Source organism: Pleuronectes platessa, chromosome 22 (genome assembly GCF_947347685.1).
Source record: "Pleuronectes platessa chromosome 22, fPlePla1.1, whole genome shotgun sequence".
Lineage (NCBI taxonomy): Eukaryota > Metazoa > Chordata > Actinopteri > Pleuronectiformes > Pleuronectidae > Pleuronectes > Pleuronectes platessa.
This window is the reverse complement of record NC_070647.1, coordinates 10996574-11009296: the sequence shown is the minus strand read 5'-3', so window position 1 is coordinate 11009296 and position 12723 is coordinate 10996574. Positions and strand designations below refer to the sequence as shown.

General features: G+C 43.1%; 1 protein-coding gene across 1 annotated transcript; it reads left to right on the top strand.

The window, feature by feature from the left end:
- Positions 1–2672: 2672 nt before the first annotated feature.
- gxylt1b (glucoside xylosyltransferase 1b) lies at positions 2673–12199 on the top strand. Its single transcript, XM_053414873.1, has 7 exons — positions 2673–2869; positions 3843–4050; positions 4156–4287; positions 4585–4836; positions 5013–5136; positions 5255–5427; positions 10181–12199. The coding sequence occupies exons 1-7, from the start codon at positions 2673–2675 to the stop codon at positions 10340–10342; spliced, it is 1248 nt and encodes a 415-aa protein (XP_053270848.1). The 3' UTR covers positions 10343–12199.
- The last annotated feature ends 524 nt before the right edge of the window (positions 12200–12723 follow it).

The following is a 12723-nucleotide window of genomic DNA, read 5'->3' as shown; positions in this document are numbered from 1 at the left end:
GGGGATGAAAACTGGGTCTGAATATTGTCCTTTCACAGATGAAGAACGCAGAAGGACATGTTCACAACAACAGGAAAATGTCCAAAGCATTCAGGTTGGGGTGAATCCTGACTGAAGCATGTAGGCGGCAGGGCATGACGTTTAAATTCAACTGGTTTTGTTTGCAGCCAATTGACACAGACGTGGGCCCTCGCCGCCAAAGACTCTCGATTCTTTCCAGTTCTTTCCTGCAGAGCCACTTGTATAACAGATCGTGTTCGTGCAGGTCCAGAGTTTACATAACAGAGCGTGCTCATCATGCAAAACTATTGATTCGAAGTTTGTTTTTAACAGCAGTAGTTAGATCAGAGCTCTCGATGACATACTTGTATATACGCATTGGAGTAGTTAGGGTATGTTTTATCACACTAATTAATCAACAACTGCATAAGTCAATAACCTCATCTCCCCCCCACCACACTACATGCAAATGCAATTGACGTGCAGCCCTGTTTGTCCAACGCAGCCACCTCAATAAAGACTAGTCACTTAAAGCCAGGCTGAATGGGTCTTTTCAGGAGGTGAAACCAATTCAAAGCTGCAGCAGACACAGACTGGAGGTTGGGGGGGTGAGGGGGTTAGTGCTTGGGGGGAGGGGGAGAGGGTCACCGCTTATCGCTCCCACCCTTCCCCCAACGTGAGGGTCTCAACCTCCTGCCTCTGCTGCATGAAGAGAGGCAAGTGAAGCGGTTTGAATGAGAGAGAGAGAGGAGGAGCCGGACGTCTGCGTGGGCCTTCAGAGTAAGAGCACGGAAAGTGGGGGTTAGAGATACAAAAGGTAATTTTGGACCAAGAATTTTAATCAGTAAATTATTATTATTGTTGCTGTCATTATTATTAATACAATGAAATGTCAAATATAAGAATAAATTCCCATTTTTCACCTTTGGCAATACAGGAGGTTTGAATTTGTCAAGAATTAATTAATTTCAATGTTGAGTGTTGTCCGTTATTTTAAAATGAACAAGTGGCTGCAATTTAATATTTTTTCCCCCAATTCCAATGCTGGTTTTGAACGGAAATGCCCATAATCATATGTCCCAAAATGGTTATAGCTCTTGAGCCACTGACCCTTGGCACTAATACGTTCTTTCTGGAAAGAAAAAGTAGCTTTAAAAGTGTTAAGAATCAAAACCATAATAAACTGCAAGTTCACATACAATAAACATCTGATGCGAGTAAAATATTGTGTTGTTTTTATACTGCATTTCCGTACCACCCCATTCATTTATTTCATTGTGTTAAGATTGTTACTGTATATTGTAACAAGGTAGCATTGTAGCACAGCATACTGCAGAATAAGTTAGACTTCAAACAGTTGACAGGTAAATGAAAGCTTCAAAATACATTTTTACTCAAGCACTTAAAGTAAATATGGTTAAAGGGATAGTTCACCCAAATATGGTTAAAGGGATAGTTCAACCAAAAATGTATGTCCGCTGTTATGATCCTCCGGAGTCGCAGACATTAAGGCTAAATAACGACCTAGGTTCGAGTCAAATTTGAAAGACTGGGCCTACGGACACTTGGGTGACACCACAGGAGCAGTATGCACCCCATCACAACGAGAGGCCAGACAACGGCTCTTCTTCCTCCGCAGGTTGTGGAGGCTCAACATGGATTCTAGGATTCTCTGCAATAGGTGCACCACAGATAGTATCCTGACTGGCTGCATCACCGCCTGGTATGTCAGCTGCACCGCAAGGCTCTAAAGCACATCACCAGGTCTGAGCTGCAATCCATGGAGGACCTCTACACCCAGCGGTGTAGGAAGAAGGCCAACAGGATCATTAAAGATCCCTATTACCCCATCAATAAACTGTTCTGCCTGCTGCCATATGGCCGACGGTACCGCACCACCAGGCTCAGAAACGGTTTCATCCCCCAGGCCAAATTAATTAAAATATTAATTTGTTTTGCTTGTGTGTCTATTCAATATTTTGGAGCATGGCTAGAAGGGAACCTGTGACAAGAATTGCATTGCCAGCGACTGCCTCCATTGATTAATTAAAGTAAATCAATGGAGGCATTCTATGTTTTTTAAGTAGACTCCAGTTTCGGCGGTGGACTAGTGTTTGGACTATGGGCAGAAAATCAGACTGGATGGTCTCTGGTTCAACTCCACGGAGTGACAACCAAAAAAACATACCTGCATCTTTCAAAAAACATCCAAGAGGACTCTCCCTACCCACTGTCTAAGTGCCCCTGAGCAAGGCACCTTACTCCCCCAACATCTGCTCCCCGGGCGCTGTGCATGGCTGCCCACTGCTCTGTGTGTCCTGCTGTGTTCAACAGATGGGTCAAAAGCAGAGGACAAAATCTTTCCTCAGTTGTTTTGGATTTAGCTGCAACGCTATTTACCCCTGAAACTCCAGAAGTGTTTTGTGGACTCAAACACCCGCCTACATCTGCATTGTGGTGAGTAGATAATGAGTGAATTGTCCCTTTTGGGTGAACTGTCCCTTTAAAAGAAAAAGACATGCACGACCACCAGAGGGTGTAGTTTTCGCTCCTGATAAGACTTTTATTTTCTAAACTGCAACCGGAAGTGCCTCGCCGCTTCTCACGTTTATTATGAGTGCTGAGTTTCTGTGTTATGACTGTCGTCCCGAGTCGCGTCTTTAAACTCCATCATGCGGCGCTACGGCCGCGCACTGACGCTGTGCACGGTGTTCGCCGTCTTCTCGGGCCTGTACGTGTACAATAAGCTGCTGGACACGGACGAGACGGTCGGAGGAACCGGGCCGAGGAGCGGCTTCGTCCCGGTGCCCGGAGCCCGACGAGGGGCCGCGGACAAAACCGGGCCCCGAAACCTCCACTGGTACAGTTTGTGTGTCTTCGTGTTAAGGTCTCCATATATACAACTGCATTTCACTTTATAATAGTGCGCGCGCGTGTTGGTATAGACCGTGCACGGTGCTGGGTATGTGCAGGAATGTGACGCTGCTGCGCTGAAGCTCACGTCATTCAGCCTCAACTTTTTCTATGGCTGCAGACAAGTCACGTTTTAAAACCATCTCCTCAAACTTACTTTTGACCTATTAGTGTGTTTCCGTTCTAAAATGATGTGTTATATTTGTTGCCTTCGATCTGACATGTTATTGTGTTGATTTCCTGGTTTCATTTGATGTTTTGTTTTCTTATTTGTGAAGCACTTTGTAAAGGCCATTATCAAAAATAACAATGACAAGTAGATGATTGGTGGGAGGCAGGAAGAAGAAGATATAGTAGATGCACCTTGAAATTGGTTGACACAAGCTAATAAACCGTTTGGTGTTCACACCTCGCTGTTTATGTAGCCAAGTCTTTGAGGAGAGGGTTTGATGGGAGGAGCTAATTAAGTTTCCATTAATTGTTTGATTGGCCAACAGGCCAGGACCAAAAGCAGCAATTGGTCCTAAATGGGACCAGAGTATGATGGTATTTGTTTTCTTAAATGACACACCTCAGTGCTTTCCAGTCAAACAATACTTTGAGTAGTTTAAGGCAGAAGAAAATGAACCTGAAAATTAAAATACAAGGAGGTGTCACGTCCTTGTATTTCTCTGGATGTGCAGTGAAATGCAGCTGGCACTCTGTGGAGGATGTATTACAATCACATTATGCTGTTATGTTAAGTTATATAAAAAGAAGTGCAAGTCAGGAAACTTGATAACTTCACCTACTATAGGAGGCGGAGGAGCCTTGTGCTTGAAATGTCTTTATAGCAAATAAAAACGTACCCATGGATCAATTACTGGACGTGTGCGTTTCCCGTAATTTGTTGTTAAACCTCTGTTTGTGCGACTCTCTCTCTTACTCAGGTACGTCATGCGGCAGCGGGGTCAGGCGGAGGCCGGCGGCAGCGTCCAGAGCCGACCCGAGCCCCCCATGCACCTGGCTGTGGTGGCCTGTGGGGAGAGGCTGGAGGAGACCCTCACCATGATCAAGTCCGCTGTGCTCTTCAGTATCAGACAACTCGAGTTGCACATCTTTGCTGAAGATCAGCTCCACACCAGCTTCATGGAGGCTGTGAGTAGGAAAACATTTGGAATCTGTAAATTGGAAAAACAGTGTAAGGGACCTAGAGTTTGTGTTGACCATGTCCGTGATTGAACACCCCCGTCTTTGTCCCAGTTGGCGTCGTGGCCTGGATTCATCCGCTCCAGGTTCAAGTACACGGTTTACTCCATCAGCTTCCCCAGTGACAACGCAGCCGAGTGGAAGAAACTCTTCAAACCCTGCGCTTCTCAGAGGCTCTTCTTACCCGTGAGTTTCAGACAGACCCCAGTTTAACTCTGACCTGGTTCAATTATTCAATTCTGTTTTTTTTTGTAAAAATCTGAGACGGTGGTTGCAAAAATACAAATTTGAATTTGGACATGAATTAATACTTGCTATATATTTAAATAAATGAAAAGCTACATTTTGCCTTAACATATTCAGGAACACTATAGTGTCATGTAATACATACCAATTTGATGCACCATTCAAAACACTGCAGAGCCTCCACACTATCTCCATATTCTGAGTGACTAACGTCTGGGTCCCTCTCCATTTGTGCAGCTGATCTTGAAGGACATCGACTCGGTCGTGTACGTGGACTCGGACATCCTCTTCCTGCAGCCCGTGGACCGGCTGTGGGCGTTCCTGCCCCGCTTCAATTCCTCCCAGTTGGCGGCCATGGCCCCCGAGCACGAGGAGCCCCGCATCGCCTGGTACAACCGCTTCGCCCGCCACCCCTTCTACGGCAGGACGGGCATCAACTCGGGGGTCATGCTCATGAACATGACCAGGATGAGGAGCACGTTCTTTAAGGTACGGGCTGAGAGGGGGGAGACTTTACCCAGAGTGTACCACCATAATTGGCCACTAGATGTCCTTCTCCTGCTGCAGTTGTCCACCACGGATCCATTCGATGCCGGTGCAAACTGAAGCTCCGCACTAACACCTACAAAGTTTTGACTGTTGTTGATTCTCTTGTGTGTCGACAGAACGACATGACGTCTGTGGGGCTGCGCTGGGAGGAGCTGCTGATGCCTCTGCTCCAGAAATACAAACTGAACATCACCTGGGGGGACCAGGACCTTCTCAATATCATTTTCCACCACAACCCTGGTGAGGAGCAGGAACAAGCCCCAAATTAAAACGGGGAATTACTATGATATTTCTATACTGTCAAGATCTGCACATCATATGTTCATTTACGATGTTTGTGTTTCGCTTCCGTTCGCAGACACGTTGCTGGAGTTCCCGTGCAAGTGGAATTACCGTCCCGATCATTGCATCTACGGCAGCAACTGTGCGTCTGCCGAGGAGGACGGCGTCTACGTCCTGCATGGAAACCGAGGGGTTTACCACGACCACAAGCAGCCCGCCTTCCGAGCCGTGTACGAGGCCATTCGAAAAGTGAGCATAACCCGTCGTGTTTGTGTAACCGAGGTTCGAGTCCAGACTCAAGCCCTGTGAGTTCAAAACGCATCGCAGGTCGCTTCTCATTTCCCTCAGCTAGGTCACAGATTAGACAGTTGTATTTATGTGTAAGAAAAGTTAGAAGTAAAACACAGAACTCATGAAAGGGGAAAAAGAGCAGATCCATCTCCCTTAATGTTATTCGACGCTGTAAAATTAACTACCCTTCCATTAATAACTACATTTTGTCCACACCTCGTGAAAAATGGCCCTTGCACCTCCGCTTGGCCTTGGTGATCAATTTCTTTTTATTACTGAGACGAAATGAAGACATAAAGAAAGTCGCAGTGTGCGTCTGATCTAATTTAATAACCCAAAATGTCAATAATCTAAAATATTAACTGGGGGGAAAAAAAAGTCAGGTTTTATTGTCTGTTCCTCTGTATTTATGGCTTTTAAAAGGCTTTGTCTCCCAGTTTTATGTCTTCACAGCCTGCAGCGGTTATACAGGCAGATATTGATGGTTGAAGAGGAAGAGCTAAGGAAGCTTGAAATCGTTTGATTAGAGGATCTGACTCTTTTGACTGAAAATACTTTGTTACCTCTGCCAAGGTCAGTGTTTAATAGGTGTCAGTTAAGAACTACCTGACAGATTTCCACGATACTTTATGGAAGGATGCATTGTGGGTTGTTTGGTGTTGGACATATTGTCGATGGGAAAAACAGAGAAAGAGCAACTCCTCTACTGGCAAAGGAAAAGGAGTTCATCTTGATTTTTAGCAAGTATACCTGCGGGTTAAAAAACCTACATATACCTGCTAATTTTGGTGCTAAAGAGACACAATTCTCTCCGAGCATCCATTTTCTTTTCCTCAGGATTAAAGTTCATACGCCCCCTTCATATTTTCCCTGCAGACCCCCTCATTAAAAACAAACTAACAACAGTGACTGCAGGAAACTCCGTCAGCCCGTTAATGGCTCTCAGGTACATAAAGGTGAAATAAGACGTGTTGAGCCTATTCAAAGTGCCTCAGGTGTAATCTAGAGCAACATCTGATGGGAGACGACCTGTTCTGACCCCCGGCGACCCACCTGCCCTCCTCCACTGCTCCGTGTCCTTACCCGACGAGGGATGAGATGAGATTTTGGATTGGGTGCCGACCCTGAACAAGTTTAAAGAGGGACTCATTATTCTTGTTTTTTGGGGTTCATCATTTTAATTTGGGTCACTTCCTAAAAAAGCGTTGCAGGGATCCAGTGTTCAGAAAACACTTTAGTTTCTTTATTCTATTCATTGCTGCAGCAGAGGGAGATTCACAGTCAGATTCAGTCTCTCTGCTGTGGACTTTGAGCCATACACAAAACCCATACAACCCACTACAGGGTCTGGGAAAGACTGAAAAAGCACAATAGGTCTCCTTTAAAGTGCTGGTGACATCAGATACTCTACTAGACTGTAAAAATACCGGCAGACGATCGTAGCGAGCGCTAATTTCCCCTGTGAGGATGTTTATGTGTTGTTTACCAGCAGCGTAATGATATCGACGACAGGAGTGGCATTTGCTTAATGAAGCCATCACCGTTCGCCATCTCATTGCTTTCCTATTAACTAACTATTGGACATAGATCACGGCGAAGGCGGATCCATACCTTATCTATGGCCTGCAGTTAAGACTTTATACGATCGGGATCAATTATGGCAGTCGACAGACGTGCACCTGTCCTGATACACTGGCTCGATGAGCGTGGAACCCCGACACGAGGACCATAGCCTGCATTAAAACTGTTTTCCCCCCTAATAGCCTGGGTAGGTGTTGATACTTTGATAGATAGGTTATTAAGTCTGGTTTGCCAGGAGGATGGAGGAGTATGGATTGAGTCTGTGCGTGTTTAATCTCACGGGTCGGACATTTTCATCCGTTTCAGCTTTTGCGTACGCAGCAGAACCTCAGGGAACATGCAGACTGAATAACGAACAGGATGGGAGGACTCTGGCAGCTCAGTAGAAGAGGGAAAGTTCAGAAACTGGAAAAGAGGATTCAAATGCAGTAAAGTAAAAGAGCAAAGAAGTAGATTTTAGTAAGTGGCTGCTTATCTAATGTTAACGTTTAAGAAGTACAAGACTTCAACGGAAAGCAGACAAAAGTAAAGAAGTCATAAAGAGAAGGGGTTATGCTTAAATCGGGCACATGTGAAAAGCAAAGACTGAATCTGCCAAATGGTTGAGCACTTCCTGGAAAGCTGAGGCCTCATAGGTGAGAATCACTGTTCACATATAGAGAATAGGTGAGGAAGGATGGTTCAACATTGTCGGCCTGGGAACAGCAGTGTTGACATTGACAGTTACTGCGACGACACTAAGATGCAATATTTGATGTGCAACTTTTCACTTCAACGCTAAAAGGAGATCAGTTTATTTAGTTTGTCAATTCCTCATCCTGAAGGGACATTTTCCAGAACTTTTCCTGCTTGTCCCTTGTTTAAAATATCCAGAAAAATGTGGGATTGAGCCCATGTGAGACTAGGGTTGGAAAATGTCCGCAAGACTGAAAAAATAAATACGACTTACTCAGAATGAAAAAGAGGAGCCAAAAAAAAAGAAAACACAGACGAAGATAAAGACTTTTTGGCATTATCTGGAGTTCTTGTCTGAAAATCATTGGAGAAATCAATTCACAAGCTGTTTTTGTGCCACATGTATGTATAGCTAAAATTAGTAGCTTTAAAATTAGGCTAATTTGAGCAGACCATCGTCAATTAGGTGTTGACGAATGTAAAATCATTGTCCAGGCTCTTCATCCTCACACAAAGGAAAGGGAACAGAAGCAGGGTTGCTCCTCCCTGTCCATCTCTCTCCAACAGACCGCAGCAGTCTGTCCGTCATAAAAAGCACCTTCTCCTCCCTCCGCTGCCAAAAGCCGATCCCGGGAAGCGGCAGTTAAATTTTACAGCCGATGGTACATCCAGAGTCGGGAGTCTGCACATCAACAGCCCCCCCGCACAAAATCAATACACCAACTGTAAATGCAACTTTATGACCGGCGGGTGTGTGTGTGTGTGTGTGTGTCCACTCTCGTAAAAACATTCTCTTTGTGACCCGATATCAGGGACCAAACCGCAAGCAAATGAGCCGGCATAAAAAAAAAAAAAATGGTAATTCCTCTTTGATTTCCTCAGAGCATTGTAAAAGCTCCTCCGTTATTGGGAAGACATCAAATTTCGCCCGTAATCCCCGGTTATCACTGGACGTTAAGCCCATAGCATAAAACCGACTGCAACAACAATGTGGACGCCTTTTTTTTATGCTTTACCCGGCTGACCGATCAGATTAGATGTGGAGCTCCGGCCGAGTCCAGCGGGCCTCACAGGTTTTATTTTTTAATTTATCCATGAGAAGACATCTTCCGAGGCCGAATGCTGCCCACAGCTGCACTTTGTTGAGTTAGAGAGGGAATCTGATCGATTCCAGCAGAACAGCAGGGGGTCAAGAGGCGTCCTCGGGGGAGTTTTGACACTTTGGATCTTCAGATGCTCATTTTGAGTTTCCAAGAATACTACTACCACCTTAAGGCTACCGCCACTCGTTGTCCAGCTTTCGTAAGAAACAGGAAGGGGATAGGGGAGGATACATCTTAAACTGGAATCACGAGATCAGATGGATGCACACAAATCTTCCTCATATCTTTCTACCTTTTTTAAATTCAGATCAGTACAACTGCGTGTTTTACCACGTCAAAAACAATATGTAATCTCCTATTCAAGATTTTGTTTTGCATTGTTATGGAATGTCCAGTACCTTTTAGTAAAAGTAATATGTAGTTATATGAATTACAGCACTGGCACGCTCAGTTTATGAAATAGTTTTCTGGTGCATCGTGTTTGCTTGACTTGTCCTTGAGGGATGTTAAAAAGTGTGGCAATTTGAACTGATACACGTCGGTACAAAAACCAATCAAGGGACGGGCAGGAATTCTCTGTAGACCTTCACAATATAGATCAGGGTAAGGATATAAAACCATTTCTTATATTTTCTCAAGTTTTTAGTGTTCCCAGGAGCAGAGTAGCCTCAATAATTGTGAAATGGAAGAAGCGTGAAACCACCAGCATCCTCCCAAGACTCGGCGGAGGCCAAAACACTGGAGGCTGTGCAGACACTTGAGGACAGCTGACAACCCAAAAAGGAAAAGGTCTTGAAAGCAGCACAGCCTTCAAAATGAAAGAAGCCTCATCAGCTCCAGAAACAGAAGGACTGAGATGAGGATGAGGAACTTTTCCAAATAGTAAAGGTTAAGTTGGGCAAAAAATTAAGGGCATTTAGAATGAGGAGGTTTTCAAAAGAGAACTGCTGAAGACGTAGCTCCTCTGCCAGGATGAAGACTTCACATCTCCACTTTCTCCCACTGTGCAAAAATGATTCCATCGCGGGTCATTGTCAGCTTTAAATCATGAGGTTTCAGTCCGATAACGTTTCACTTTTGGTTTGTTCCTTGTCCCATCTCCTCACATGATCTATATTGTAACCAGTTAGAAATTTGACTTCACTTATGTGGACCCGTCATGTTGTCCATTATTTAAAAACAGTCAATAGTCTCCACGTTCCTTCATGAAATCTATCATCTGTACATTTTAAGTTTTTGTGAAAGTTCAGTCATCTGAGTTTTAACAACTCGGATGCTTTAACCAAGCTGCAGCGATCTGAAAAAGCCAAAACGTCAAATCTCTAACCACCGACTTGTTTTTGTCATTACAGTTTCCGTTTGGCGCCGACCCGGTGACGTCTTTGCTGGATCCTCTAGAAGAGGAGCTGTTGAAGACAACCAACACGTACTGTGGTAAATCCTACGCACTCCTCACGAAGACACTGGTGCACAGCCTGGCAAATATCAACAGGAAGGCTCCACGTGGACAGTGACAGAAAAATTAAAGACAAGACGGGACAGCGGCCAATAGGATGTTTTTTAACAAGCCCAGCCAGCAAGATAAGGAAAATGTATTTTTGTGTCCGAGTCTCCTTCCTTACGCCCTTGTGGGGGAAATTGAACTCCCCCCAAACCGATTGAAGCTCTCCTGCTTTGAACAGCACGTCTTCCGACTGATCCCAGCCACTAAAGCTTGAACTGGCACTGGTTCAAAAAGACCATGGATGTACTTCTCTACCTTTGATTCTGTGGAATGAGTCGAGTTTCTTTATAGCTAAATGTCCAACATATGCAAATATTAGAAGTTGGTTCATTCATATTAACACTGGGGGGCGCTAATTCTCCAGTCATTTCTTTCATCAGTGAATTGGAGGATCTACTTAAATATTTGATGTTCTGGCTCGCCGGCACTTTGTCTGATCAGTGCAGCAGAAACTCTATTGAGCGTTTAAGCCACATACTCCATGTATGTCTTGATTTAATTTTGTCTCAAATGGACTTAGTCCCATTTTCTTTTTAGCGATACACATTTCCCGATATTTGGAGTGGATGGAAACCAACTAAAGCGGCAGCTGAAGTTGTCTGAGACTGTTGCTCTGGATAAGAGCGTGATGTAAATGCCCGAAATCTACTGTAAATGTAGTGTAGGCCAGTTTGTAGCTAAACACTAAATTTAGCAGTCGCTCTAAACTTTACTGCAAATTTGTGCATGTTTTTATATTTAACTGACCACTGGAGATCCTCTCTCAGTGCCTTTGGCTCTCGACTGAAGGTGCGACAGTAGCTCTTGACTTTCCATATTGGAGAACTAATGAAACATTGTGAAGCACTCTTATTAAAAAGAGACAAACCGTATGAGAGAACTGGACAGAAGATGCACTGGACCACTTTCAGCTTTCAGAAACCACTTCTTCTGGGATTGTTCTGCATTTATTGAAACCTTCATCATAGTACTGTTTGCTCATGAAAACTTTCGGTTTATTCTTTGTTATTTTATATGTTACAGAAGTTGCCTTAACCTGGGAGGCAAAGAAATAAGTTGTCAGTTTTATTATGTCGTTTCACACCACATAAGTTTGTCGTTTGCTGTTTTGAAATGAACTTTTTTACATTTCATCATGTTTAAACAAAAATGTTTTAATAACATTGCTGCTGAATAAGTAGTCACCTCAGACTATTGTTGTGTCAACCAGACACTCGGATATGATGGTAATTCTGCAACACAGTGACCACTTTAACATGGACGCCAATATTTCAGACGGTTGACCTTATCCTTAAGTTTTTTTCAATTATGGCGTTAATAGAATATTCTATTATTACAATTTACATGTTGACTCACATTACATCCACTTTTCAAATACACACGTCCGCTATTCTAACCTGAAATCATACGATGTTGCAGTTTACCATTTTGCAACATCTTATCCTCCTTATTTGTCCTTGATTACACCCAGGTCGTATGTTGATGTAGCTAAATACTGTGACCTGATAATGTGATAGTCTTTTTTCAGGTTAAAGTAATAGTAAAAAAAGGCTATCCATGTAAACTTGGTCACTGTTTAGCTGCCATACATTAGCTTTTACAATGCAGAAAAAGTACTATTGAACATGTGAATAAGCTACAAGTTCTCTCCTGATGCCAAAGTATTTTGTTTATCACTGTTATTTGTTTGCACCGGTGAATGTATTTTGTACACTAAGGGATGAAATGTTGTAAATAACTGTTGTGACTGTCAGTGTGTTGGATACAGTGAAGATGTCCTTTGTGACTTAACTTCGTTTACTTGTTTATTTGTCACTACTACAATTGCAATGTCTTTTTTACATTAAAGATCTGTGTGGTTTTTCTACAGCATTGTGTTACGTTTCACCACCAGGGGGTAGCATTTTTCAAACGTCCACTAATGCTTTTTTTGAAATATGAGTTTGTTTTGAGGAAGGAAAACGTCAAGAGAAAACTAATTCAGATTAACAACAAAAATACTGTCTTTAATGATATAGCAACTTTCAAATCAGCCTTCACAAAGAGAACAGATAAAAACAGACGAGAAGCAAATAAATAAAAAATAAAAAATTAAAGATGATTTAATTCATCTTTTAAACAACTAAATCTTTGGAATGTTAATTAAGTTTAGAAAAATGGAATTCTAATGCAATAAATAAATTTACGCTGGATTCATAATACAAATTGTACTCTAATATAAATATATTACTGCTATCACTTGTTTACCTTTAAGACAGTCATGGGAAGAATTTTGTAATTTTAGGTGATGGTCTGTGATATAAAGCATCTTTTATGATTTGAATCTCAAGGACCTAACTTAAAGAAGATTGATGCCATGTTTCCATCAGCTCCTCGGCCGGATCGATGGAC

Coding starts and splice junctions, on each gene's coding strand:
- gxylt1b (XM_053414873.1), top strand. CDS start 2,673: ATGCGGCGCTACGGCCGCGCACTGACGCTGTGCACGGTGTTCGCCGTC. Junction 4,051..4,155: donor ACACCAGCTTCATGGAGGCT/GTGAGTAGGAAA, acceptor TCTTTGTCCCAG/TTGGCGTCGTGGCCTGGATT. Junction 4,837..5,012: donor TGAGGAGCACGTTCTTTAAG/GTACGGGCTGAG, acceptor GTGTGTCGACAG/AACGACATGACGTCTGTGGG.